At 41.6% G+C, this 25504-nt stretch overlaps 1 protein-coding gene across 1 annotated transcript in view; it reads left to right on the top strand.

Moving 5' to 3' along the window:
• Positions 1-23906, top strand: part of HS3ST3A1 (heparan sulfate-glucosamine 3-sulfotransferase 3A1) — a 105752-nt gene extending 81846 nt beyond the window's left edge. Inside the window, exon 2 of the mRNA XM_064582456.1 lies at positions 23215-23906. Coding sequence (XP_064438526.1) covers positions 23215-23836 — 622 coding nt within the window. The 3' untranslated portion in view covers positions 23837-23906. The remainder of the gene's footprint in view (positions 1-23214) is intronic.
• Positions 23907-25504: the final 1598 nt, after the last annotated feature.

The following is a 25504-nucleotide window of genomic DNA, read 5'->3' as shown; positions in this document are numbered from 1 at the left end:
TCGCTAATGTCCATGGGCCAAAACAGGTCACATGGCTGAACTCAGTATCAGGAATGGGAAAAGAGATTCCACTCATGATGGAAAAGTTGCAGAATCCATGGCAAAAGACAAGGATTGGAGAGAGGGGCGAGAAATTGGGGCCATCAACACAAATCAGCCTAACAATCACTGAAACATACTTTAACACACAAGCATTATTTGTTTGTTTTACATTGTATGTTTTTAAAAATATGAGATAATATCCCATCGCTTTATGGTTTATACTGTTTTGAAATTTCAGACTCAGATTTTGGTGATCTTAACTTGAAATCAATTTGAAAAGATGTAACTTGATCTTATAAACATTGCAAAATGTTCCATTATATGGGTGTACCAGAAGATTATATCCAGTCTCCTGATGATGGACATTTAAGTTGTTTCCTGTTTTGGAGACTTTCTTGACAGAGCTATCGTGGACATCCATTTGCATAAATGCTTGGGTATTTATACTGGTATTTCTCGAAATTGAACCAGTAGATGTAGGACTGTAGGATCACTCACACTTAATCCTAAAGCAAGACTGAGCCCCTTGGAGTTCCCTAATGTGCCATGATATCTTAGACCTCTGTGTCTTCAAACACTTTCTTCTAGAATCCCCCTGCCTCTCCTACTTGACTTTGATAAACTGTCATGAAACCCATGATAAAGAGAGTCTATATATAACCCATGATAAAGAGAGTCTACATATAACTAGTGATGGGTTCCCATATCATGCTCACTCTGCAATAACCTCAGGTCCCAGCGTTTGCAATTGAAGGGTTCTGAAGGCTACTTAAGAGTTTTGCTGTTGTGAGCATTCTCGTCTGCACTCAAGCACCACTGTATTTGGGGAGGCTTCTCCATGGTCCATATACAGATCAGGTTCTCCTCTGGACGTAATGAACACTCCCATTCCAGCACTTCTCCCACTGAAATACATTTTGCTATTATGCCTTTCTCTTTGAGAACAGGAACATTGCCCTTTTGTCCATAGAGTTCCATATTCCAGAAGGGTGCTTGGCCAAAGGAGGCACCCAATAAATGTTTGCTAAATAAAAATCTGACACTTGAGGTCAAACCTAAAGTTTTACCCTATCATAATAGTTCAATAAATATTTATTTGTTCAGTCATTCAATAAATATCTTATTGAATGTGAACAGCGAGTTGGAAATGTTTGGAATGAGAGAATGGGGAGAACGTGAGTGTGCCTTCTTGAAATGGAATGGTGTTTTTAGAGAGTCTGATGGGGATTTCAGACTTTTTACCCAGGAGAATGCACATATGCTCACCTTCACATTTTTTTTTTTTAAAGATTTTATTTATTTATTTGAGAGAGCGAGAATGAGAGAGAGAGAGAGTACATGAGATGGGGGAGGGTTAGAGGGAGAAGCAGGCTCCTCGCCGAGCAGGGAGCCCGATTCGGGACTCCATCCAGGGACTCCAGGATCATGACCTGAGCCGAAGGCAGTCGCTCAACCAACTGAGCCACCCAGGCGCCCCACATTTTTTTTTATTCTTATGTTAATCCCCATACATTACATCATTAGTTTTAGATGAAGTGTTCCATGATTCATTGTTTGTGCATAACACCCAGTGCTCCATGCAGAATGTGCCCTCCTCAATACCCACCACCAGGCTAACCCATCCTCCCACTCCCCTCCCCTCTAGAACCCTCAGTTTGTTTTTCAGAGTCCATCGTCTCTCATGGTTCGTCTACCCCTCTGATTTCCCCCGCTTCATTCTTCCCCTCCCACTAACTTCTTCTTCTTCTTCTTCTTTTTTTTTTTCTTAACATATATTGCATTGTTTGTTTCAGAGGTACAGATCTGAGATTCAACAGTCTTGCACAATTCACAGTGCTTACCAGAGCACATACCCTCCCCAGTGTCTATCACCCAGTCACCCCATCCCTCCCACCCCCCCCCACTCCAGCAACCCTCAGTTTGTTTCCTGCAGTTAAGAATTCCTCATATCAGTGAGATCATATGTCACCTTCACATTTTTATATACACTTAACAGTAGTTTCGTTACCTCCCGATACCCATTCTTGGAGCTTAGGTTAAAAACCTCTGCCCTCAGTTGGTGGGCCCTGTGTCAGACTCAGCTACACAAAGGGCAGATCTGAGGACTTGAGGTTAGACCATCATCATGACTGACCCATCATAGCCTTCATTCTTGCCTCATGGCAAGTGCACAGGTGGCCAGAATATATGGATTCTGTCATATCCCATATCTTCATCTATATTTTTGGTATCTTCCCTACCCCTAAAATATTTTTGACACTCACCTGTTATTTTGATGAGATACATACGAATGGAAACATCTATCACAAATATGCCTCATGACTTATTTGACATCACATAACCATAATTCTGTGTAAACACACGATCTGTTCAATTTATTGGAAGAAAGAGTTTCAAAAGACATTGCCAAATAAGAAATATGATTTTTGCATCTTAGGAAACATTTTAAGGTAGATTTAGATAAAATGAAAAATCAACAATTCATTTAAAATAACAAAAAATAGAAGCTATTTAGGGATAATAGCAACAAGAAGTATACCCAACTGCCTGTAAAAAGCTTTACTGAGGATTTGTGACCAAGAGTTTGTAGACATGGTACCAAAAGCATAATCTGTGAACTACATGGGTAAATTGAACTTCATCAAAATTAAAACTTTTGCTCAGCCAGAGACACTGCTAAAAGAAAGACAAATACTGTGTGGTATCACTTTTTTGGGGAATCTAAAAAGAAAAAAAAATTGTGAAACAGAGTAGAAAAGTAGTTACCAAGGGCTTGAGGTTGGAGAAGTAGGGACAGACTGACAAAAGGGCACAAATTCTCATTTACAAGATGAGTGAACTCTGAGGATCTAATGTAAAACCTGGTGACATAGTTGGTAACACTTGAAATTTACTAAGAGAGTAGAACTTAAACATTCTCAACAAAAACCAAAAAGAATGGGGGGAAGAAAACCAAAACAATGTTCAAAATTTAATCATCACAGAATAGTCAAGCAATTATGAAAAGAAACATGAAAAGACAAACTGCAGACTGGGAAAACGTTTCAAAATTCCATAGCCAACAAAGGACTTCTAGTTAAAATATACAAAGAACTTTTAAAACTCAGCAGTAAGAAAATAAACAACCAACTTAAAAAATGGGCAAGACTTTCACAAACATTTTAACAAAGAGGCTATTAAGCAAAGGAAAAGCTATTCAAGATCATTAGCCATTAAGAAAATGTAGATGAAAGGGGCACCTGGGTGGCTCAGTCGGTTAAGCGTCTGCCTTCGGCTCAGGTCATGATCCCAGGGTCCTGGGATCAAGCCCCGCATCGGGCTCCCTGCTCAGTGGGAAGCCTGCTTCTCCCTCTCCCACTCCCCCTGCTTGTGTTCCCTCTCTCGCTGTGTCTCTCTCTGTCAAATAAATAAAATCTTTAAAAAAAAAAAATTAAAAAAAAAAAAGAAAATGTAGATGAAAACCACTGTAAGATAACCACTGTGTATCTATAAGAAAGGAAAAAAAGAAAACATAACAATATTAAGTGCTGACAAGGATTGGAGCAAACGGAACTCTCACACATTGCTTTGGGAATGTGTATGAGAGGGCCACTGTTTAAAAACAGTTTGGCAATTTCTTGTGGAAGTTAAATATATAACTCATCAAATGACCCAGAAATCCAACTCCTTGCTAGTTACCTGAGAGAAAAACTGCTATTCACACAAAACCTATGCCAAAGGTTTATAGCAGTTCTATTCATGATTGTCAAAAGCTGGAACCAACCCAATTGTCCTTAATGTGTGAATGAATAAAGTTGTGTTTATGTCCATACAATGGAATACTACACAGCAGTGAAAAGGAACAAACTCTTGATGCATGCAGGGACTTGAATGGATCTCAGAGGCATTATGCTGAGTGAAAGAAGCCAGGCTCAAAAAGTTATAGGTTATAATTCTGGGGCACCTGGGTGGCTCAGTCAGTTAAGAGCCAACTCTTGATCTCAGCTCAGGTCTTGATCTCAGGGTTGTGAGTTCAGACCAGTGTTGGGTTCCATGCTGGGCATGGAGCCTACTTAAAGAAAAAGGTTATATGTCATAATTCCATGTATATGCTATTCTTAAGAAGTCAAAACTATAGTGATGGAGAACAGATCAACATTTGCCAGGGGTTAGGGATGACGAGAGTGTAAGACTACAAAGTGAAAGCACAATGTTGGAGTGATGGATCTGTTTTAAACAAACCTAGATACGTATTGAATTTCATAGAACCATGCTCCCAAAGAGTCAGTTTTACTATATGTCCATTTAAATATAAAATAAAATTTTATTAGGAATGTAAAAGAAAATCTGTGTACATGAAAGCCATGTTGTCTTTCTAGATTGACAGACTCCGTATAACAAGCTGTCCTTTCTTCCTGAATTAATCCTTAAAATTTAATGACATTCCACTGCCAATTGGACATGAAGAGGGGGAGGGAAGTTGATGAGAATATTTTATAATTCCTTCTTTTGGAAGAAAACACAATAAAAAATACTCAAGAATAGAATACAGAGGCAATTTCATGTGAGATTTGAGACATATCCTAAAATTACAGTAATTGAAAAAGTGTTCTCCTGGTGCCAACATAAACATAGAATATAAAACTTAATGCACAGCATGAAGGTTACGTAGGAATTTAGTATATGGAGTAGTGGCCTATCAGTCCTGGATAAAAAGCCAGTTATCTGTCATTTTTTTAAAAAAAGGGAAGAAATTTAGAATTCAGTGTCAGCAAGCATTTAAAATGAATTTCAAAATAAAATTAAAATCAGAGATGAATATTTATTTAATGTTAACAGAAGAACAGCCTTAGAAAACATCGTGAAGACAAAGGAAAGGTCGTAAAGAAAAAATCTGACAGATTTTAAAACGTTAGAAAAATTTAAATACTGTAAACAAAGAAGAAATGAAAAATGATAAACTGGAATATTTGTTACATTAAAATGTATAAATATTGTTAATGTAAAGAAAATGCTTAAGGTCTAAGAAAGATTAAGCATCCCAGTTGAAAATAATAGGCAAAAAAAACAAAACAAAAAAACATAACCAGGAAATGTCTTTTAAGAAAATCCTGTACCTAAACTATCTGGCAAATGCTCACTAGTTTTAAAATATAAGTATTAAAATATAAAAAAAAAATTTCCCTGTGTTTTTTGGCAGTAATTGTACAATATTATAATACACAGCATTAACGAGTGCATGAGAAAACACAATCTACTGAAGTTGAATTAAGATGTTCAAAAAAAATATTAAAATTCAAAGATAAAGTGTAAATACCTTCCTAGAAGGCAAGTTTGCAATGCAGTTTTAAAACCTGTACAATATACAGGGCTTCCTTTCCATGTCAAGAAAGCAATTAAACAGTAGCATGTTTAATTTTGGAAACAACTAAGTGTCCCAACGATAAGGGTTTCACTAAACACTTTATGGCGATTCATATGATGGGATACTGTGCAGCCATTTAAGATGAAGCTGATATGTATTTCATATCATGAATGATGTTTCCTGTTTATTCCTAAGTGCAAAAAAGCAGTTTAGAATGGTGTACACACAAAATGATTCCATTTTATGAATCCGTTATGAAGGACTGCAGAGTCTAGATGGATGTATTTTATTTTACTTTGTTTTATTAAAGATTTTATTTATTTGACAGAGAGAGACAGCGAGAGAGGGAACACAAGCAGGGGGAGTGGGAGAGGGAGAAGCAGGTTCCTGGCCGAGCAGGGAGCCCGATGCGGGACTTGATCCCAGGACTCTGGGATCATGACTGAGCCGAAGGCGGACGCTTAACGACTGAGCCACCCAGGCGCCCCATAGACATATGTATTTTAAAATGCTACGTCTGAGTGACGGGTGGGTGGTTTTCCTTTTTAGGGTTTTGTGCTTCTCTGATTTTTCTTATTTGTCTACAATTAACCTTTTTACTGTGTGCACATTTTATTTTCTGGGTTTATATTAAAATTTTGTATTATTATCATAAATATAATGTAAATTTCATTTAAAATGCATTTGGAATACAGCTGTTTTCTTCACAGTCTCCCCGTAGATCATGTGATTCACCCCCCCGCCATGCTGAAAGAAGAGAGTCTCCTTCCTGTGCACTCAGATCTAGTGAGAGCAGGTCTGTGGCATCCCTCTGGTGGTGGACATCACTGAGGCCTCGCGAACTGCTTCATTTGGAAAATTCCAACTCCGGGGGCCCCTCAGGCTTGACTGGAACCAGAGCCGCCTCTTTTTTATGAGGACTCTTCCAAGTCCTGGGAGTTCCTTCAGCCCCAAACTCCCTGCAAGAGTACAAATGGAGGCCCCACATCCCTATGTCTAAACAGTTAAAGAGAGAGAAATCAAGCTAATAAACTGTTGAATGAAATATATTCTATTCTCCTATATTCCTTCCTAACAGCGGAACAGAAAAATATGTTTAAGGGCGCCTGGGTGGCTCAGTCGGTTAAGCATCCGACTCTGATTTCGGCTCAGGTCATGATCTCGGCGTCATGAGTTTGAGCCCCATGTCAGGTTCTGCCCTGGGCATAGAGCCTGCTTAAGATTCTTGATCTCTCTCTCTCTCTCCCCCCCTCTCTAAAAAAAGAAAAAAAAAATAGTTTAAATCTATTGTTTTTACATGTCTGAGAGTTTTGGCAAAATACCAAAGATGACTAGATTGCATTATTACGGCTCAACTGGGTATTCTGTTGATGATGGGCCAGCAATGTTTCGATGAGTCATAAAATTAGGACCTACACAAATCATGAGCTATTACATACTTAGGGCAATTGGTTTTTATGCTAATTTCAGCTAATTATGTTACAATCAAGATTTTTATATTAATTTTGTTCTGTTGACAATAATGATGCAAAACAGGGATCAGCAAACATTTTTTGAAAAGGTCAAGAGAATGTTTTAGCCTTTGTGGGTGCGTGGTCCCTGTCACCACTTCTTAAGTTCTGCTGTTGATGTTAAGCAGCCTTGGACAATGGGCATGGCTCTGTTTCCCTAAGACTTTATTATAAAAATAGTTGGGTTTGACCTGGGGGCCATAGTTTGGCAACCTTTTGTCTAAGGGATTTTTTAAAGAGCAAAGGTACATTATTTGGACATCTTTTGATCCCAACTGTAAATTAGAGTAATTGTAAAAATTAAAATGATTTTTCTTAGTTTTTAGAAGTGATTTTCCTTCAAAAATATTCCCAAGTTCTCTATCGAAATCCAAAGATAAAATATTGGATATCATGAATAAATATCAAAATGTGAAATTAAAAAAAAACTAAAGTCGATTTTTTAAATTAATTTTTTAAAATGGTGATTAAATTTAAACTTATTAAACATTTTCAGGAAATTGGAACTATTCTGAAGTCTAGCTTTCCGTATCCATCTGGCTGCCCACGGAAAGACTTCAGTCTCATGCTTTGCCTCTCTTCACCTTGACCTACATATTTAAAAAGTATTGCATAGCACCATTTGCTTAATAGTACAAAATGTCCCTCACTTCTGGGTGCGACTGTTGTGAGCACCAGGCTCGTGTGCAAGTACCTACGGGACCATGATTTGGAACAGGCAGCAAAGCAAAGGAATGCTCATTCCTTTGCTCAGTAACACTAGCAAATGATATTTCCTATCAAGAAAGTACTCCATGCTCTCTGCTCTGCACTATTTGATAAGTGACCTTTCCTTTCCCTCCGCTAACCACTTCCCTCACTCTGATCTTCTGCAAACCAGATCCGCGTCCCCCGCCAGTGTCCGCAGTGACCCAAACCCATGTCCCTTGTCAGCATTCGGACATTTGCTTGGAAGACACAGGGCAAGAGTTTGGGAGAAGCTTCCCCTGGGACCTGAGCAGTGTTGGTCACGAGAGTGGATGCTCAAGGTCATGGGTTGCCTAAATGGGATCATAAAGTTGTATCTATAATAGGAGGACTTCCTACGTTGCGGGGCTCTGAGAAAGGATGCTTCTTGTCTAAGGGCAGTGCTCATGCTATTCACCAGGGTCCCTGGTGGAGCGGCAATGGCACATCCACACTGATGGACTGTGTCTAATGGACGCTCATTGATTGCTTTCCTGAAGTTTGTTTTGTTTGCATGGCTCATTTCACGATGATGTCCTATTTTGGAGGGTTTCTTTATAGCGTGCAAGTGAGATGATTTTGGAAGTTCTGTCGGTGGGACAGAATGTGTTGTGTCTTTTTCTGCTGTTCAAAACCAGGGAAGCTGGAGGCTGGGTCACCTGCTGGCAATTTTATTTATTTATTTTTATTTATTTATTTGAGAGAGAGAGAGAGATGAGAGAGCACACACAGAGGGAGAACCAGGCTCTCCACTGAGCAGGGAGCCCGATGCGGGGCTCGACCCCAGGACCCTGGGATCATTACCGGAGCCGAAGGCAGACGCTTCACCAACTGAGCCCCCCCCAGGCGCCCACCTGCTGGCAATTTTAGAAGGAACATCCAGGCAGTCCAGCGCCCCGGACCATGTTAAAACCGCAGCTTCGCATTGCTTTTCCTGTTTTAAACTTAAAAAACTTATCCAATTAGCACCTGCTCTGTGTCCAGAACCTAAAAACCCAGAAGGAAAAAAAAAAAACCCAAAGAAACCAAAAGAAGCAAACACCCTACTGTTGCCAAAACGTAACAAAGGACCTTCCTTCAGGTTCCTCTGCATCCTGCCCTCTGCACCTGTCTTAGCCTCCCCCATTGTCCTAGGTTTCCATCGCCAGGCAAGGAAAGCACGGTTCTTCCCTTACCTCCAGCAACACATATGCAAAGAGCTGGTAATTCCAGGCTAGGAGGGGGCTCCACTCTGAAGCCGCTGTCCACGGTAGCACAATCGTTTATAAAACTCCTGCCAGGGCCAAGATGGGCCTTGATGGGGCATAGTGGTGGCGGCCACCACAGAGAGGGGAGAGGTGGCCACCCTCGGCCCACGCCTGCCCACGTGCATTTGGAACTCCATCTTCCCCTTCTGGATTGTTCATCTCCTGATACCGGTTCAAGTACCAGATAGGATGACGAAAACCCGATTCTCCTTCTAATCAGGGCTCAGGTTCAGTGTCACTTTCCTGAGTCAGATGCACTGGGGCTTGAAACGCGAAGGTGGTCCAGCCCTGTGCATCTTCTATTTCTAGAATTAGGGAAGAAAGCTCTGTCACAGAAAGAGAGTGAACTAGGGGGAGGGTCAGTGCACCAGAATCTAAGCTAAGCTTTGTGTCCCTTCAGCTGCCTGACTTCTCAGAAGGAAGTCTGAGAAGTCTTTATAACATGCAAGTGAGATGATTTTGGAAGTTCTTTCTGCATCGGAAATGAAGGGGCTGGATTAGGGGATTTCTGAGATTTCTCCTGTTCTCACACCCAGTGGTGCAGCTGCCTAGCAGAGTGGTCCTCCCACTTGTCTTTTTCCAGAACATTCTTCTCCTTTTAATCCCACCTTCATCTTCTCTTCTCAGTAATCAGTCTCTTCCCCTACCCACTCCCCACCTCCCTCTCCCTCTCCCTCTCTCTTTTCTCTCTCTCTCTTTCACACACTTCTAAGGGTTTGTAAATATTTATCAGACTTCAGATCCTGACTAACTTAATTATATGTCATCTCTGCTATTTAGAGTCTTTTTTTTAATAACTAGCTGCAGAATCATTCATGAAGACTTAGTTCTATTCTGACTGTAGATGTCCCCTCAGTTTCTTATACACGGACTTCTTTATTCTTGAGCTTTTCATTTTGCTCTGTTGTTCAACTGAAATGAAACTTCAGGGTTTTTTCCCCCTAGGTTACCTCGATGCTAAGGTTTCTGAATCATTGCATATCCGAAAGTGTTACTTTGATACAACTTTAAATGAAATACAGCTTAGCTCAGGATAAAAGTTTTTCTCTTTTGAATCTTTAGCGACCTTTGGGCACTTCCTACGAAAGTGTAATTTCAACCCTCCCACCCCTCGACCTTCGTTTTTCAAGTAGTTAGTTCTAGCATTACTGCGTTTGTCTTTCTCTATGAATGCCTATGAAATGCTTTCTTTCTTCTCAAACACTCCAAATTTTGCAAATAGTTTTCAAAGCCTGCAGCTCTACGAGGGCGGGAACTAGGGTGGGGGCTCCGGTAGCACAAATTTGAGGAAGGGGGTGCCTACTCTCGGGGTGGGGTGCCCGTGTTCAGTTCTCCACAAAGAACAGGACAGAAGAATTATCGTCACTTTTTAATTTGGTCCTTCAAGAATATCTGAGATCCAGGGGCGCCTGGGTGGCTCAGTCTGTTGAGCATCCAACTCGTGATTTTGACTCAGGTCATGATTTCATGGGTGATGGGATTGAGCCCCTCGTCTGTTGGGCGGGCTCCATGCTCAGTGTGGGGGGGGTCTGCTTGGGCTTCTTTCTTGCCCCTTCCTTCTGCCTCTCCCCGCCTCGAATAAATAAATAAATCTTTTAAAAATATATTAAAAAAAAAGAATGTCTTTTAAAGTTCAGAGACAGACCCACTATGGAGAAGCATGACATGATTTCTTAGGTTCTGATCATCTTACAGAGTTGTATGTGAATTTCAGTTTTTAATGTTGTTGTTTTTTTTTTTTCCTGGATATTTTTTGGCATCTTGATAGGACGTTGGGGGAAGCACATCAGTTCCCAAGAGCCAGACCCCTTTTTAAAACAGAGTTTGGGATCCATGGATATAGAGTTTAAAATTATATTTTAAATCTTACAGACACACGGATTCCCCAGTGGAGTAAACTTGGAAGGAGATAATCAGAGGGTGAGGCATCAAGCCTTGGAAAATATTGGTCTGTTTCTGTATTTGCTCAGAGTCAATGAGTGAGGTAATTTGTGGCATGGCTTGGGGAAACTAAGGTCCTAAACAGACATGAAGGATTCGTGCTTGAATTCATGATCTAAGATAATTCTTGCTCCTTCCCTGTCAGGGTTATTCTTCTCTCTGACCTGGATGCAGATGTATTTTCTGCCCTTTCCTGACGTTCCCCAAAACCAAGAATCCTTGACTTTGCTCTCCTCCCCTGGAGCGCCAAGGAACATAATGGGCTTTTGTTTGGTTGGTTGGTTGGTTGTTTTTCAAATAAGCTTTCTTCCTTTGTCATAAAGCCTGGGGAGAGTTAGAATGCTTTCTCTTTCTTCACTTGATCATTCACAGTTTCACCAGGAGTCGCCCATCAAAGGCCCTGGGATGCGTACCAGCCTCTATGCTTGATGTTGATGTACCTTAACGAGGGTTTGGTTATAAGAATCGTACATCTAGATTGGGTCAGCGTGGGAGCGGGTTCAAAAACATAAGTCTTCCTCTCCTACAGAAGCCAACTCAAACACCAGCTCGAGGGAGTTTTCCTTCCAGCCTTACAAGTCACGTTTGGAGTGGGGTCCCACATCATAACAGCAGGAAAAGAAATACTGATGTGGTTGGACCTTGGCCCGAGGGATGGCGGGCTGACAGCGCTGGGAGTGTGCCGAAAACTTCCCCTGCTCCATGCTCACGCCATCGGGGACCCCTGGGAGCCACCTTCTCACCAGGGCCATGCAAAGAGCATGTTTTTCCTAGAATTTCCTGCTGCCGGAGGCTTCTAAAAACAGACACGTTGTTTCTGTTTGGTTGTATAGACATGTGTGCCTGCAGGAGCCAGATTTATTGACTCCTCAAGGTAAATTACCTTTGTGTTACAACTCGGGGGCCTTTTCCTTGCAGCATGTCCTTCCCAGATGGAAGAAAGCTCTCGAAAAACATGTTCTGTCTCTTGCCTGTTTGCAAGATTCCAAGCAGAATGATTTGCACTCTGTGGTGCATTGAATATTCATGTGTGTTGACAGATTATCGACACTGGCCAATAACATCCACCCCAAGAGTCCTGCTCATGCTACCTGGGTGTCTGGGGAGGTTCAAAGAATACGCACGCTAGAGCTGAACAAACCTGGATTTTCATTCTGTCCCTTTCACTCATCACTGTGTGTGTTCGGACAAGTCGCATGACCTCTCTGAACCTATCTCCTCAACCATGAAATTATGTTAATAATTCCAGCTTTTCACTGCTGATAATGACGCGAGAAATCTACATCAGATCTGGGTCAACGGTAAATGCTTTAGTAAGTGTTCATTGGCTTCGGTCTTCAGACACCACCATTTGAATTCTTGGTGGCCCTGGGTGTTAGTTACGGTTAACATAACCCTACCTGTGAAACTTCATTTTCTAGCAGTGACATCTTATTTTGATGTTTTGGGCACAGAGGAGGTGTGGGACAGAGATGGGTTCTTCTTAGTCACTGCCTTACTGGATGCTTCGAGACCGCTCCTCTTCTGGACTTCTAGTCTTTCTTCTGCCTCCAAGCGCTAGGGGAAGAGCAAGGGAGCCTTCCTTTGGACTAACCTTATTCTTTCAGACTTCATTGATTTTGAAATGAATTCTGTTGATGCAGATTGGCCTGCCTAATGATTTATACAAATCTTTGGTTTTTTTAAGATTTTATTTCTTTATTTGAGAGAGAGCGAGAGAGATCACAGAAGGGAGAGGGAGAAGCAGACTCACCGCTGAGCATGGAGCCCGATATGGGACTCGATCCCAGGACCCTGAGATCATGACCTGAGCTGAGGGCAGATGCTTAACTGACTGAGCCACCCAGGTGTCCCTGATTTATACAGATCTTTTGATGTGATTAGTGGGGTCATACTTCAGAACAGAGCAGTTGTGAGGCTGTGCAGTTGTAAGCCTGACATGTTAATAATGAACTTAAGTCTTGCCCCATACATGGAGTCTTGGAGGTGGGAAGGTCCTAGAGACGTGGAGGACAATAGTCTTACTGTTTTGCTTATGAAGAAGCCAAGGCCCCGAGAATGAAAGTGATTTGCTCAAGATCACACAGTTTAGGAACAGCAAAATCAAGATGGATCCACATTCCTATTCCCAGTTTTAAGTTTCCTATAAAACAGTGTTGTCTTCGTGGAAACACAGGTGATCCTTCGGTGTCGTATTTTATAATAAAATCAATAATGTTTTGCCCTCATCAGAATTCTTAGGCAGAAATCCTAACTTTTAAAAATTAGCCTAAGGGCACCTGGGTGGCTCCGTCGGTTAAGCGTCTGTCTTTGGCTCAGGTCATGATCCCGGGGTCCTGGATTTGAGCCCCGTGTCAGAAGCCCTGCTTCTCTCTCTCCCTCTCCCTCTTCTGCTTCCGTGCTTATGCAAGCTCTCTGCCAAATACATAAATAAAATGTTTTAAAAAAATAATTAAAAATAAAAATTAGCCTCAACTCTACTTAACAGAGAAACACTTATTTTTTTCTCTTTTAGAGAAAGGGGAGTCTACTTCTTTCTTCAAAATAACTGTTTTTGACGGGGGTCGTTTGTTTGTTTTAGTAAAATTCCTGTCATTTTCTATGTGTAAAACTTGGGGATCTTCTTTGAAAACTGCTTTGTTCCCATCATAATTCAGCTGTCCAGCGTCATCAGAACACCCTTCCCTCTCCCACATCAGCCCTCCGCCCCCCGCCCCGAATCCAGGTCTCTAACTCCTCAAGCTTGGATCCTGTTGGAAGAGCTCCCACCGCTCCTAACCACCTGAGTTCTTTTCTTCATCCATTCCAGCTGGTGCTCTGGTGTGGGGTTTCCTTTATCCTTAATCTTAAAATCATCTCGGTTAACTTCATACAGCTCCCCTGATGACAGATTCCTTCCTCTGTATTCAGGTCAGAGTTTGGCTCTGCTGGGGTCTTCACAGCCATCCTCTGGACAGCTTTCTCAGATTCTCAAGTTTTCCGTCTATTGAACCACCTTCGCTGTATTCTCATCCTATCCCTTTCGTCTGCTGACTTTCTCTCGTCCATTGCGATGGAAATGACCTTGCACCAGGCACCAGGGTGCCCATTGTCACCTTCCATATACTGACTGCGGGAACTAGTGCATGCTGCTTAGCCTCTCTGAATCTCAGCCTGTTCATCAGAAAAATTGGGGAGCGCGATGCCTATCTTCTCTCTCATGGGCCGTGTAAAGATTAAAGGAGGAAGCAATTGCTAAAATGGTTTGCAAACATAATGCAGTCTTCAGATATCTCTGTACCCCTGCCCACACTCTAGAGATACATCCACTATGATGCCGTGAACACCACCGTGCATATAGCACCGTGAGAATCAGTGGCCCAGGTGTGGCTCCTGTTCTGATAACTTGGGCAAAGGGGAAAGGGTCATTGAGAGGACCACTGATTCCTACGTATGGGAGGTCAGCTTCTTTTCCTTTATGATCTAAATTTCTTTGAGTTGGAGATGTAGTTGGTTTAGCAAATGAACTGTTTTGAAATGTGTGTTTTTCTTGGGAGAATTACGGGGAATTGGACCATTTTTTTTTTATAAGTCTTGGAAACTTTTTATTGAAGTATATAACCAAATTCAGAAAAGGACACAAATCCCACATTACAGATTGGGATATTCCCACCTCTCCAGAAACACCTGTGCCCTCTTCTGGTCACTCATTCCCCCAAGGGTAACCACTGTCCCCGACATCTAACACCGTAGGTGGGTTTTGCCCGTTTTCGAACTTCGGGTGAGAGAAATCATATAGTATGTACATTTTTGTGACTGGCTGTGTTTTTCAACATTGTGTTTATGGGATTCATTCACAAGTGTTGAGTCACTCATGCCAATTCTGTATAGTATTTTATGTGTATCTTATTTATATATACATATACGTATGTGTATGTACTGTTTATATCATCAAAAAATATATACACACATATATACATATACATACATATACGTATATAAATCTATTTTTAAAGATTTATTTATTTATTTGAGATAGAGGGAATGAGAGAGAGAGAATGAGAGGGGAGAGGGTCAGAGGGAGAAGCAGGGACCCCCAACTCAGGACTTGAACTGGGGACTCCAGGATCATGACCTGAGCCAAAGGCAGTCACCCAACCAACTGAGCCACCCAAGTGCCCATATCTTTCTATTTTTGATGGATGTTTAGGGAGCTTGCCTTTGGGGCTGTTATGATTAACTATGAATGTTCATGACCATGTCTTTTGATGAACATATGTATGATTTCTATTGCATATAGTCCTGGGAGCAAAATTGCTGGGCCACATGTATACATATGTGCAGCTTTGGTAGATAGTTCCAAATAGTTTTTGAAAGCCATTATGCCAATTTATACCCAGACCAACAAAGAATCAGTTGTTTCACATCCTCGCCCACACTCGGAATTCTATGTGGTTTTTATTCTAGCCATTCAGTTGGGTGTTTGCTATTGTGTTTTAATTTGCATTTCCTTGATGACTAATAAAGTGCTGTACCTTTTCATACATTTATTGACTATTTGGATACTGTTTTTTGTAAGCACTGCCTATTCAAGACATTTGCCCATTTTTCTTTCATGATGGCTAGCTTTTTTAACTCATCGATTTGCAGGAGCTCTTTATGTATGATGGATATAAATCTTTTGTCAGGTATATGTGTTTTAAATATTTTCTATCATTCTGATGTTTGCCTTTTTACTCTCTTATTGGTATCATTTGATAAACAGAAGTTCTTATGTTTAATATAGTCCGGTTCATCATTCTTTTCTTTGTGGCTCTTCCTTTAAGAAACTTAAGAAATATTTGCCCCCCTCAATCATTAAGATGCTCTCCTAGGTTTCCTTCCAAAAGTTTTACTATTTTATCATTCATATTTATATGTACCATCTGGAGTTGATTTTTCTACATGGCGAGATACCAAGATTTATTTTTCCATGTGAATAACCAATTGACCAAACACCATTTACTAAAAATACAATGAGGGAGGGGAATTTTTTAAGGAAGAAGTACCTCTGGAGAGGGTCAGTAGCAGTTCCTGTGGGAGGGTGGGGGAGCAGGAAGACAATATGAGGGCAGAGGGAGTTCAGAGCACATGACCCAAAGGAATACGAAAGGTGAAACACATGAGGTGGGTTCTTTTTTATCCTTTTTTGAATGTGCAATGCATTTGTGTTGTTGAGTGTCATCGAGGGCTGCCTCTTGGTAGTGTCCCTGACCATGCAGGTGATGGTGATGCAGACAGTGGTGGTTTTGCCTCTAAGACTATCAGTGAGGCGCTCTCATGGAGGCAGATCTGTCCTATCCGCAGTGTGGCAGTGGGAAGGCCTTCTGGGTCACCTTAGTACTCCTACCATGAACTACTCAGGTGACTTAGGGCTTAAGTAAAAATGAACTATTTAGCAGGTGTCTCATGGTTCATACTTGGCCATATCCTATACCATAGACCACTAGAGAGCTATTTGAATAAGTGTAGGCCCATAGTGATTCATCCCAGTGTGACATGGGATCCAAAATGAAATCCCCAGGACATCTAGGAGGCACACTATCCCGGGTCACATGGAAGTGTTACCAAACAGATCCCTTCTGGGAATGACTGTGCCATGTGGCATGGGAAGAAATTGATTCCCCTTAAAAACTGAGCTCCCCTTTCTCCCACCGTAACAGGCAAATAACTTGGCTTTGCCAGTTCGTGGCCTGCAAACCAGGCACTGTTCTGCCTGAATGTCATACATATAGGGTCTCTAATGGACAGGTGCGTGGATGTCCCAGGAACATGTCAGAGGAGCTCTGTCCTCCTCTGGACCCTTGTGATCTGGACTAGGTGGGTTTCTCTTGGCAGCTGGAAATACCTTCTTAAGAACAGTTCTTGGTATGTTCCCTGCCCTAATGGTCATGTCAACATGGCTTACGGTCCAGATTCCCCAGCCCCTTGGCTTGATTTTTTGGGTGAGGTGAGTAAGCTGAGATTGGAGAGGTTGAATGACTAGCTCATGGTTACCCAGCCAGCAGTGGGCAGATGCAGGCCAAAAAACATTTCCTAATCAGACAGCTCCACAATATCGCATAAATTATTATAGTCCCCTTTGGTCTAGCAAGAGGAAAGCAAAACCATAGCACAAACCTCTTTCAGTACCTTGTGCTAAATGTTTAATTATCTGCAAAACCAAAAAGGCTCTTTTGTTTAATTAAATTCTATTGATGCAATTGAAGACCTTGTCTTCTTGGGGAGTTGTTTTTTTTTTAAAGAAATGATAATACGATAAAATAGACATAATGTTTATGTTTACCATCTTAACCATTGTTAAGTGTACAGTTCAGAGTTGCTGAGTGCATTCACATTGTGGAGCAGTCTTTTTCCAGAACTCTTCATCTCACGAAACTAAAACTCCGTACCATTAACCAACTCCTTCCCCCTCCCCCAGCGCCTGGCAACCACAACTCTACTTTCTGTCTGGGCCTCATATAAATGGAATCACATAATGTTTGTCCTTCTGTGATGGGCTAATTTCTCAGAGCAGAATGTCCTCAGGCTTCCTCCATGTTGGAACAGGTGCCAGAATTCCCTTCCTTTTTAAGGCCGAATACTATTCCATTGTGTGTATGGAGTATATTTTCTTTATCCATTCATCTCCTGATGGACACTTGGGTTGCTTCTACTTTTTGGCTGTTGTGTTCTTTGGGGAGAAAGAGCACATGTGTGCAACCCACTTTGTAATAATCCTTAATTTGCTTGTGAGATCTCTTCTTAACCATTCTTTGACTTCCTCGGGGGAAAAAAAAAAAAAGCTTTCCTAATTTTTCCTTATTCTGGTTTCTACCCATTTCCCCATCTATCCCCATACCTACTATTAATGTCTCCAGATCCTCATCACTATTTAGAGGTGAAGTTGGGATAGCCTTACCCGGTTAGCCTGGAAATTAAGGCCTCTTAAACCTACCTCTCCCATCATCCAATCGAGTTTCTCACTCCCCACCCCAACTTGTTCCGTCTTTAGGGAAACTTGACGTGTCTTACTATACACACCTTTCTTCTCCCTTAGTCTGTCTGGTATCTCTTCTGAGCTTTCATGGTACTGGGATGGCTTTTTCTCTGCCCATTTGGGCCCAAGTCCTTAGCCTGTCTGGTATCTCTTCCAAGCTTTCATGGTACTGGGATGGCTTTTTCTCTGCCCATTTGGCCCAAGTCCTAACACAGAGTAGAGTCACAGCATATGTCTCACTCAGGTTTGCAAGTTCTCCTCAACACTTTGAAATACGGTATTCCAAATTACACCTGCATTTCCTTTTATGTGATAGATGAGCTCTACTTTAAACATTGAAATTCAAATTGCAGTAAGAAAATGAATAAAGAAATTAAAAAGGAGATGACTATTTAAAGGATCCTGTTGTGAGTCCTTTTACAATGTAAGCTTCGTTAAGGACTTATTTAGACTATCACTTCTTCCTTTTTGAAGAAAGGTGGCTTGCAGGTGGCTTCCAGTTCGCTGGGACTCCCCACCCCCACCCTCCCCCCAGACCATGCCAAACCAGTCCCGTTTTCCTCATCCTAGAGATGACAGTCATTAATGCTTTTTTTTCTGAAATCCCATTTTAGCTGTTTCCTCTTTGGATACCTCTTTCCCTTATTCTATTGAGAGAATGTAAAATATGGTTTCTTTTTTCAGAGACGTTAGTGGGATTTCCTCTCGTGCAGCACAACCTCCAGTCAGAATCTGGGTGGAAAGGGCTGCTGGAGATCTGGGTGTTCCCCTGAGACAGGAGAGAGAGGGAGATTGAGATCCCCAACCAGTAGCTTCTGAGCGAAGTATATTCTCTCTATCTTACTGGCCAAAAAAGGAGGTCAAGCAGTTAAAAGTCAGGAGAGGAGGCAAGAATGTGGCCTTTTTTTTCCTTTTCCTTTTTTAATCACCAAATATTCTTTCTTACCACTTTGCTGATACTTAATGTTTGCTTTTGCTATCCCCAACGTTTTTCACACAGTTGATCAAATTTCCTTCACTGAATCATTCCAACAATGTCTGGGTGGATCTCCTGGCTCATCTTATAAACGTGTAACCTAAGCTTCCAGAGTGGGTTGGCCTCGCCCATTTCTCAGTTCTCTGTGGGGAGATGCACAGTGACGAGGCCGTGAATTCATGTCCCGCGGTGACACCAGTGTTAACGTGGGTAGTGACAGCAATCTGTGTCTGCCTTGCGGCAACACTGAATTTTGGTTGCTGCTTAGTCTTCCCCAGAGCTTAAGGCATATTTCGGGAGTGGGGGTGGGTGACAGTAAGGGTTCTTTTGCAAAAAGAATTGCAGCTTTCTTAAAACAACAACAAAAAAGCAAGAGAAATCAGATATCTAATTATCATGTCCTTCCCCAAGGAAAAAACTAAACATAACCAGACTAAAATATCAAAGACGGCAAAGATCTGAGAATCCCGGCATCCCTGAACTAGTTCAGGGTCAATGGCTTATTGCTACAGATGTTGAGGAAGTTTTGCCAAAAATAATGACAGTGGGAAGCAGAATGGGTCTTTTAAAAGTTCTTATATAAATTCCAGTTAGGTAACATACAGTGTAATATTAGCTTCAGGTGTGCACTAGAGTGATTCAACACTTCCATACATTAGCTGGTGCTCATCACAACAAGTGAACTCCTTAATCCCCATCACCTGTTTCATCCATCCCCGCCCCCCCCCCCCCGCCCACCCCTCTGGTGACCATCAATTTGTTCTCTATATGTAAGAGTCTGTTTCTCGGTTTGTCTCTCTCTCTCTTTTTTTCCTTTGCTCATTTGTTTCTTAAATTGCACATATGGGTGAAATCCTATGGTATTTGTCTTTCTCTGACTCATTTCGCTTAGCATAATCCTCTCTAGCTCCATCCACATCACTGCAAATGGCAAGATATCATTCTTTTTGATGGCTGAATAATACTCCATTACGTGTATATATCACATATTTATCCATTCAGCAATCAGTGGACACTTGGGCTGCTTCCATCATTTGGCTATTATAGATTCTGCTGCTGTAAGCATTGGTGTGCATGTATCACTTTGAAAATTAGCGTTTTTGTATCCTTTGGGTAAATACCAAGTAGTGCAATTGCTGGGTCTTAGGGTAGTTCTATTTTTAACCTTTTGAGGAACCTCCATACCGTTTTCCAGAGTGGCTGCATCAGTTTGCTTTCCCACCAGTGGTGCAAGAAGGTTCCCCCTTCTCCACATGCTCGCGAACACCTGTTGGGGAACCAGAATGTTTACGAACCAGTTGATGTGATGTCTGAGACACACTTTAAAGTAATTCATTTGTGGAGGAGAGAGTAGAAATGGAGGGGGTTATGAATGAAATGAAATTGGCCACCAGTTGTTTTTTTGAAGTCGGATGTAAGGTACAGAGATGTACATTGTAATTCTCTCTACTTGGGGGTGTGTTTGAAATTTTTCTTAATATAAAGTTAGCAAACGGTATAGGCGGGACGAAATTATAGGAAATCAACAAAGGCAAGTTCACATAACACGAAGTACAGTATTTTACCACAAAGGCAAACTAGAAACTCATAACCAAATTATGGTAAAGATGCAGTAAATCAACCATCAGAATTAAAAATAAAAGCAATCCTAGATTACACCTGGGCCAAAAAGGACATAAAAAGTACAAAATGCAATTGCCTAAATAAGTATTTATGAAAATGACAACAGAACGTATCAAAACGTGAAATTTGACGAAGTTTGTAGGTAAAGGGGGAAATAATAGCCTCAAAATGCTTTTATTACTTGTGAAAAAGGATTGAAAATCTATGAAGCATCCTGTTAAATGAATTAGAAGAATAGCAGAGCATAAATAGAAATAAAGAATAAAGGGAGCATTAAGAATCTAAAATGCAAATAAGTGTATTTAAACAGATAACAGAATCTAGAAAACAGAAAGAAAGGCAGAAAACGGGAAATCCCTGGGGACTATAAAGTTACAGTTCAGACTGAGGATGTAACTCACTGCTCAACTGGGTGACTTATAGAAACATATCAATTGCCAAAATCAAGGCAAGGTATTTACAAGAAACCAATTACCATGAAAGAAACTGAAAAGATATGTTTGAAAAATCTTGTTTCTTTCCTATCCTTACCCTCAAAAGCATCAGTGTAAGATGGCTTTGTAGGTAATGCCTACCAAATTTAAGGAACAGAAAATTATTTTGCCGGGCACCTGGGTGACTCAGTCTGTTAAGCATCTGACTTGATTTCGGCTCAGGTCGTGATCTCAGAGTTGTGAGATTGAGCCTCCTGTCAGGCTCTGTACTCAGCGGGGAGTTTGCTTCTCTCTCTCTCTGCACCCCCCCCCCCCCCGCTCGCATGCTCTCTCTCTCTCTCAAGTAAGTAAATGTAAAAAATCTTTTAATTTGCGGGGCGCCTGGGTGGCTCAGTCGTTAAGCGTCTGCCTTCGGCTCAGGTCATGATCCCAGGGTCCTGGGATCGAGCCCCGCATCGGGCTCCCTGCTCAGCGGGAAGCCTGCTTCTCTCTCTCCCACTCCCCCTGCTTGTGTTCCCTCTCTCGCTGTGTCTCTCTCTGTCAAATAAATAAATAAAATCTTTAAATAAATAAATAAATAAATAAAAATTAAAAAAAATTAATTTGCTACTTAACTTCTCTAGGATAGAGAAAAATGTGAAACCTCTCTCAACTCGTTTTATTGGTGGATTAATTCACATTCTAGCAATCGATTAAGCTATTGATCACAAGAAAAACTATAGGAACATCCTATTAACGAATATGAATGAAAAATCCAGAACAAAATAATGGTGAACCAAATCCAGGACGATATTAGAAGAACAATCCATCAGAGTCCAACGGAAACAGCTTGTATTCCAGGAATAAAAGTCAGTCCACTATCAGAACATTTAGAAGTTTGATTTCCTCTCACAATGGATCAGAGGACAAATTTGGTGTAGTTATTGAAATAAATCCCCAGCTACATTTATTCTACTATTGATTGGAGCCATAGCTATTTCTTACAAAACTTGGGATTAAAAAGACAGTGCCATAATATCAAATAGTGGGTGTAATGGTAGTACCTTTAAATTGGAAGAATAAATAGGTTTTATCTCTCCTGCTCATCCTTTTTGACTGGCCCTGAGACTCCCCAGTTCTCAGTAGGGTACTGTTCGCTTGACCTAGTGGGAACATCTGCTCCATCAAGACTCCAGTGGCATATTTTTCTTTTGACAGGGCAAAGTGATCCTAACCTTCATCAGGAAAAATAAGCAGAGAGAATCAAGAACGTTTTGAACAGCAAAGAGCTAGAATTCACTTTGTTGTGGGAAAAATACGATGATAACAACAGTTGAGCCCATGTCTAGACGAACCACAGTCTGTAGACTGTTGTAGTGACGGCGTTTCAAGTTATTCAATAAAAGATGGATTGTTTAATAAGTCTTGTTTGTTACAGGAAAATTCAGAAACTCTAAATTTAGAGAAGTAACGTTGTGTACCAGGCAGTGACATTATGTTAAATAGAAGTGCTTTGTTTGTAAGAAAACTGCAGAATGGGCTCGGGGTATTTTAATACCATTTCCTAGTAGTATGATCATGTTTATTACGATAGTCTAATTTACCTAAAGGATTTGATGAAGGTGATTTTCTGACAGCATTGTGGGTTACTGGTAAAAATAGATAAAAAATGACATAGCACTTACTCTGTGCCCCGCACTTTCCTGAAGTATTGAAGGATATTCTCTTAACTTGCTTAACTGTCGCAACAACCGTATGAGGTGGATATTACTATTTCCTATTAAATACGCAAGGAAGGAAGGGCGCTTGGGTGGCTCAGTGGGCTAGGAATCTACCTTCGGCTCAGGTCATGATCCCAGGGTCCTGGGATCGAGCCCCGCATCGGGCTCCCTGCTCAGCGGGAAGCCTGCTTCTCCCTCTCTCACTCCCCCTGCTTGTGTTCCCTCTCTCGCTGTGTCTCTCTCCGTCAAATAAATAAGTAAATAAATCGTAAATAAATAAATGCACGAGGATTGGGTGCTCAGTTGGTTGAGCGTCTGCCTTGGGCTCAGGTCATGATCCCGGGGTCCTGGGATCCAGCCTTACATCGGGCTCCCTGCTCAGTGGGGAGTCTGCTTCTCCCTCTCTTCTCGGCTGGTGCCCTCTCTCGCTATCTCTCTCTCTCAAATAAATAAATAAAATCCTAAAAAATAAAAATAAATAAATACACTAGGGACCCGAGAAGCTTGTACAACTTCTCCATCTAGGAAGTGGGAGGGTGGGCACCAGCAGTTCAAGCACCCTCCCCTATCCAGAGTCTAGAGGACGCCCCCCTCCTTGGCAATGAGCTCTCCCTGTACAGCAGGGAAAGTCGCTCCCTTTTCAGGCTCTAACAAGCCCTTTTGCTTTCCTCAGGGACCTGATGCCGAGGACCCTGGAGGGGCAGATCACCATGGAGAAGACACCCAGTTACTTCGTCACCCGCGAAGCGCCCGCGCGCATCTCGGCCATGTCCAAGGACACCAAGCTCATCGTGGTGGTGCGGGACCCGGTGACCCGAGCCATCTCGGACTACACGCAGACGCTGTCCAAGCGGCCCGACATCCCCACCTTCGAGAGCTTGACGTTCAAGAACCGCACGACGGGCCTCATCGACACGTCGTGGAGCGCCATCCAGATCGGCATCTACGCCAAGCACCTGGAGCACTGGCTGCATCACTTCCCCATCGGCCAGATGCTCTTCGTGAGCGGGGAGCGGCTCATCAGCGACCCGGCCGGCGAGCTGGGCCGCGTGCAGGACTTCCTGGGCCTCAAGAGGATCATCACCGACAAGCACTTCTACTTCAACAAGACCAAGGGCTTCCCCTGCCTCAAGAAGGCCGAGGGCAGCAGCAAGCCCCACTGCCTGGGCAAGACCAAGGGCAGGACCCACCCCGCGATCGACCGCGAGGTGGTGCGCAGGCTGCGCGAATTCTATCGGCCGTTCAACTTGAAGTTCTACCAGATGACCGGCCAGGACTTCGGCTGGGATGGATGACCATATAATTTAAAAAGAAAAAAAAAAAAAATCAGAATATAATATATTTTTTTACCAATCGGTAGAGAAAAGGCAGTTTAATATTTGTGCTGAAGATGTTTGTTTCAGTATTTTTTTTTTTTTTTTGCAATGAATGTTAAGAGTGTGTTCTCACCTCCTCCCCCATCTGCTTGTGTCACTGGCCCGAACATTTGGATAAACAAAAAAGGAAAACCTCACTCACCGAAATACTTGGCAATTTTCGATTTCTGTTTTATGTTTTATATGCACAGTTATAAACTCTGAGCATCGGTCACCATGAAAACTTTCAAGGAAGTCCTGAGGGTAAATCAGTCTCTCTGTTTCTGTCTCTGCCTCTCTCTTTCTGTCTCTCTTTTCACAGGTCCCAGATAAAACGCTCTCTCCTTACATTTCCTTCTTTTTTTTTTTCCCGTGCCACTTCTTCAAAACTATTTCGCAATTAATAATACTCTAGGTTTGCCCACGATTATTCACAGTTAACCAACAGTGCTTTCAAATAAAACACCTTTTCCCATCTTTGTGTGATGTGATAGAAGGTAGCACATAGAGATTAAGATCCCCATTTTAGAATAAAGAAACTGAGTCTCAGGGAGGTTGGGCAAAAACCCCGTCTTCCACTTGTTCCCTTTTTCATGCCCCTTCTTCCAGAGAGAATGAGAAGTAAGACAGCTGTACTTTTAGAAACAGTTGGCTAGTTTGGGGATGTTCGGAGATAGGACAGAGAGGGTTTCCTATTCATTGTCTTCAAAAATTCGAGGCCAGCCTTGTGACACTCGGTCATGAGGAGTCACCAGTGTTCAAGGACCCACCACTCAGACCTGGGCACAATATCTTTTAAGAGCCAATCTTGGCTCGTTGAAATGGCCTGAGCTATGGAACTCTCAGCTTAGTTGAGGTTGAGAGAAATTGCTGGATTCTTATCTGGAGAACGAGATGGACAATCACACTAGGAACAGGACAAAAAGTAGTAGGATAACTTACTTAGTTGTGGTTTTGACTTTTTTTTTTTTTTTTAAAGAAAAACCCACTTCAGTAAGAGCTTACAAGTAGGAATCTCATTTTTCTTTAGCTCTCTTTTAACAAAGAAAATCCACTTCTCTTTTTAATACCTCATTTCTAATCCTGGAGCCAATACTAAAAAGATGAATAAATGTCATTTTTTTTCATGGGTTGGAGGACTATCACTTTGTCACTTTATTTTCCCCACTTCCTGTTTGTACCAAGAATAACGGCATATTCATTAATATTTGGAAAATATTCTAAGAAATACAGATGTGGGTAAAATGGAGGTTTTTCTTCTCCCATCTAGTTCTCTCATCCCCCATTTAAATAGCTCAAATAAATCAATAGTTTACTAAAGAGTATTCCTTTCCTCTCTGAGTGGGCATTAACAAGCTTAGCATTAATGGGAATTAAATTGGCTTAGAGAGAAGCATATGTGCACGAAATATATAAAACATTTATAATTAGTCTGTCAGCAACATTTTATTACAGGTTTAAACCCAAGAGGAAAATGTCTCCTATCTCCTGGAACTTTTCCATATCTGCCAAAAATTTAAAGGAGCAGACACTACGGTATTCTTAAATAATTATTCTTTATTTCTCCAGTGTTGTCCAAAGAGACTAAAGTTGCTGGAAAATATGCAG

This window comes from Mirounga angustirostris, unplaced genomic scaffold (genome assembly GCF_029215605.1).
Source record: "Mirounga angustirostris isolate CCGP_5_RB_7025 unplaced genomic scaffold, mMirAng1.0.hap1 SCAF_17, whole genome shotgun sequence".
In the NCBI taxonomy this organism is placed as follows: Eukaryota; Metazoa; Chordata; class Mammalia; order Carnivora; family Phocidae; genus Mirounga; species Mirounga angustirostris.
The sequence above is the reverse complement of the archived record's forward strand: the minus strand, read 5'-3'. Positions and strand labels throughout refer to the sequence as shown.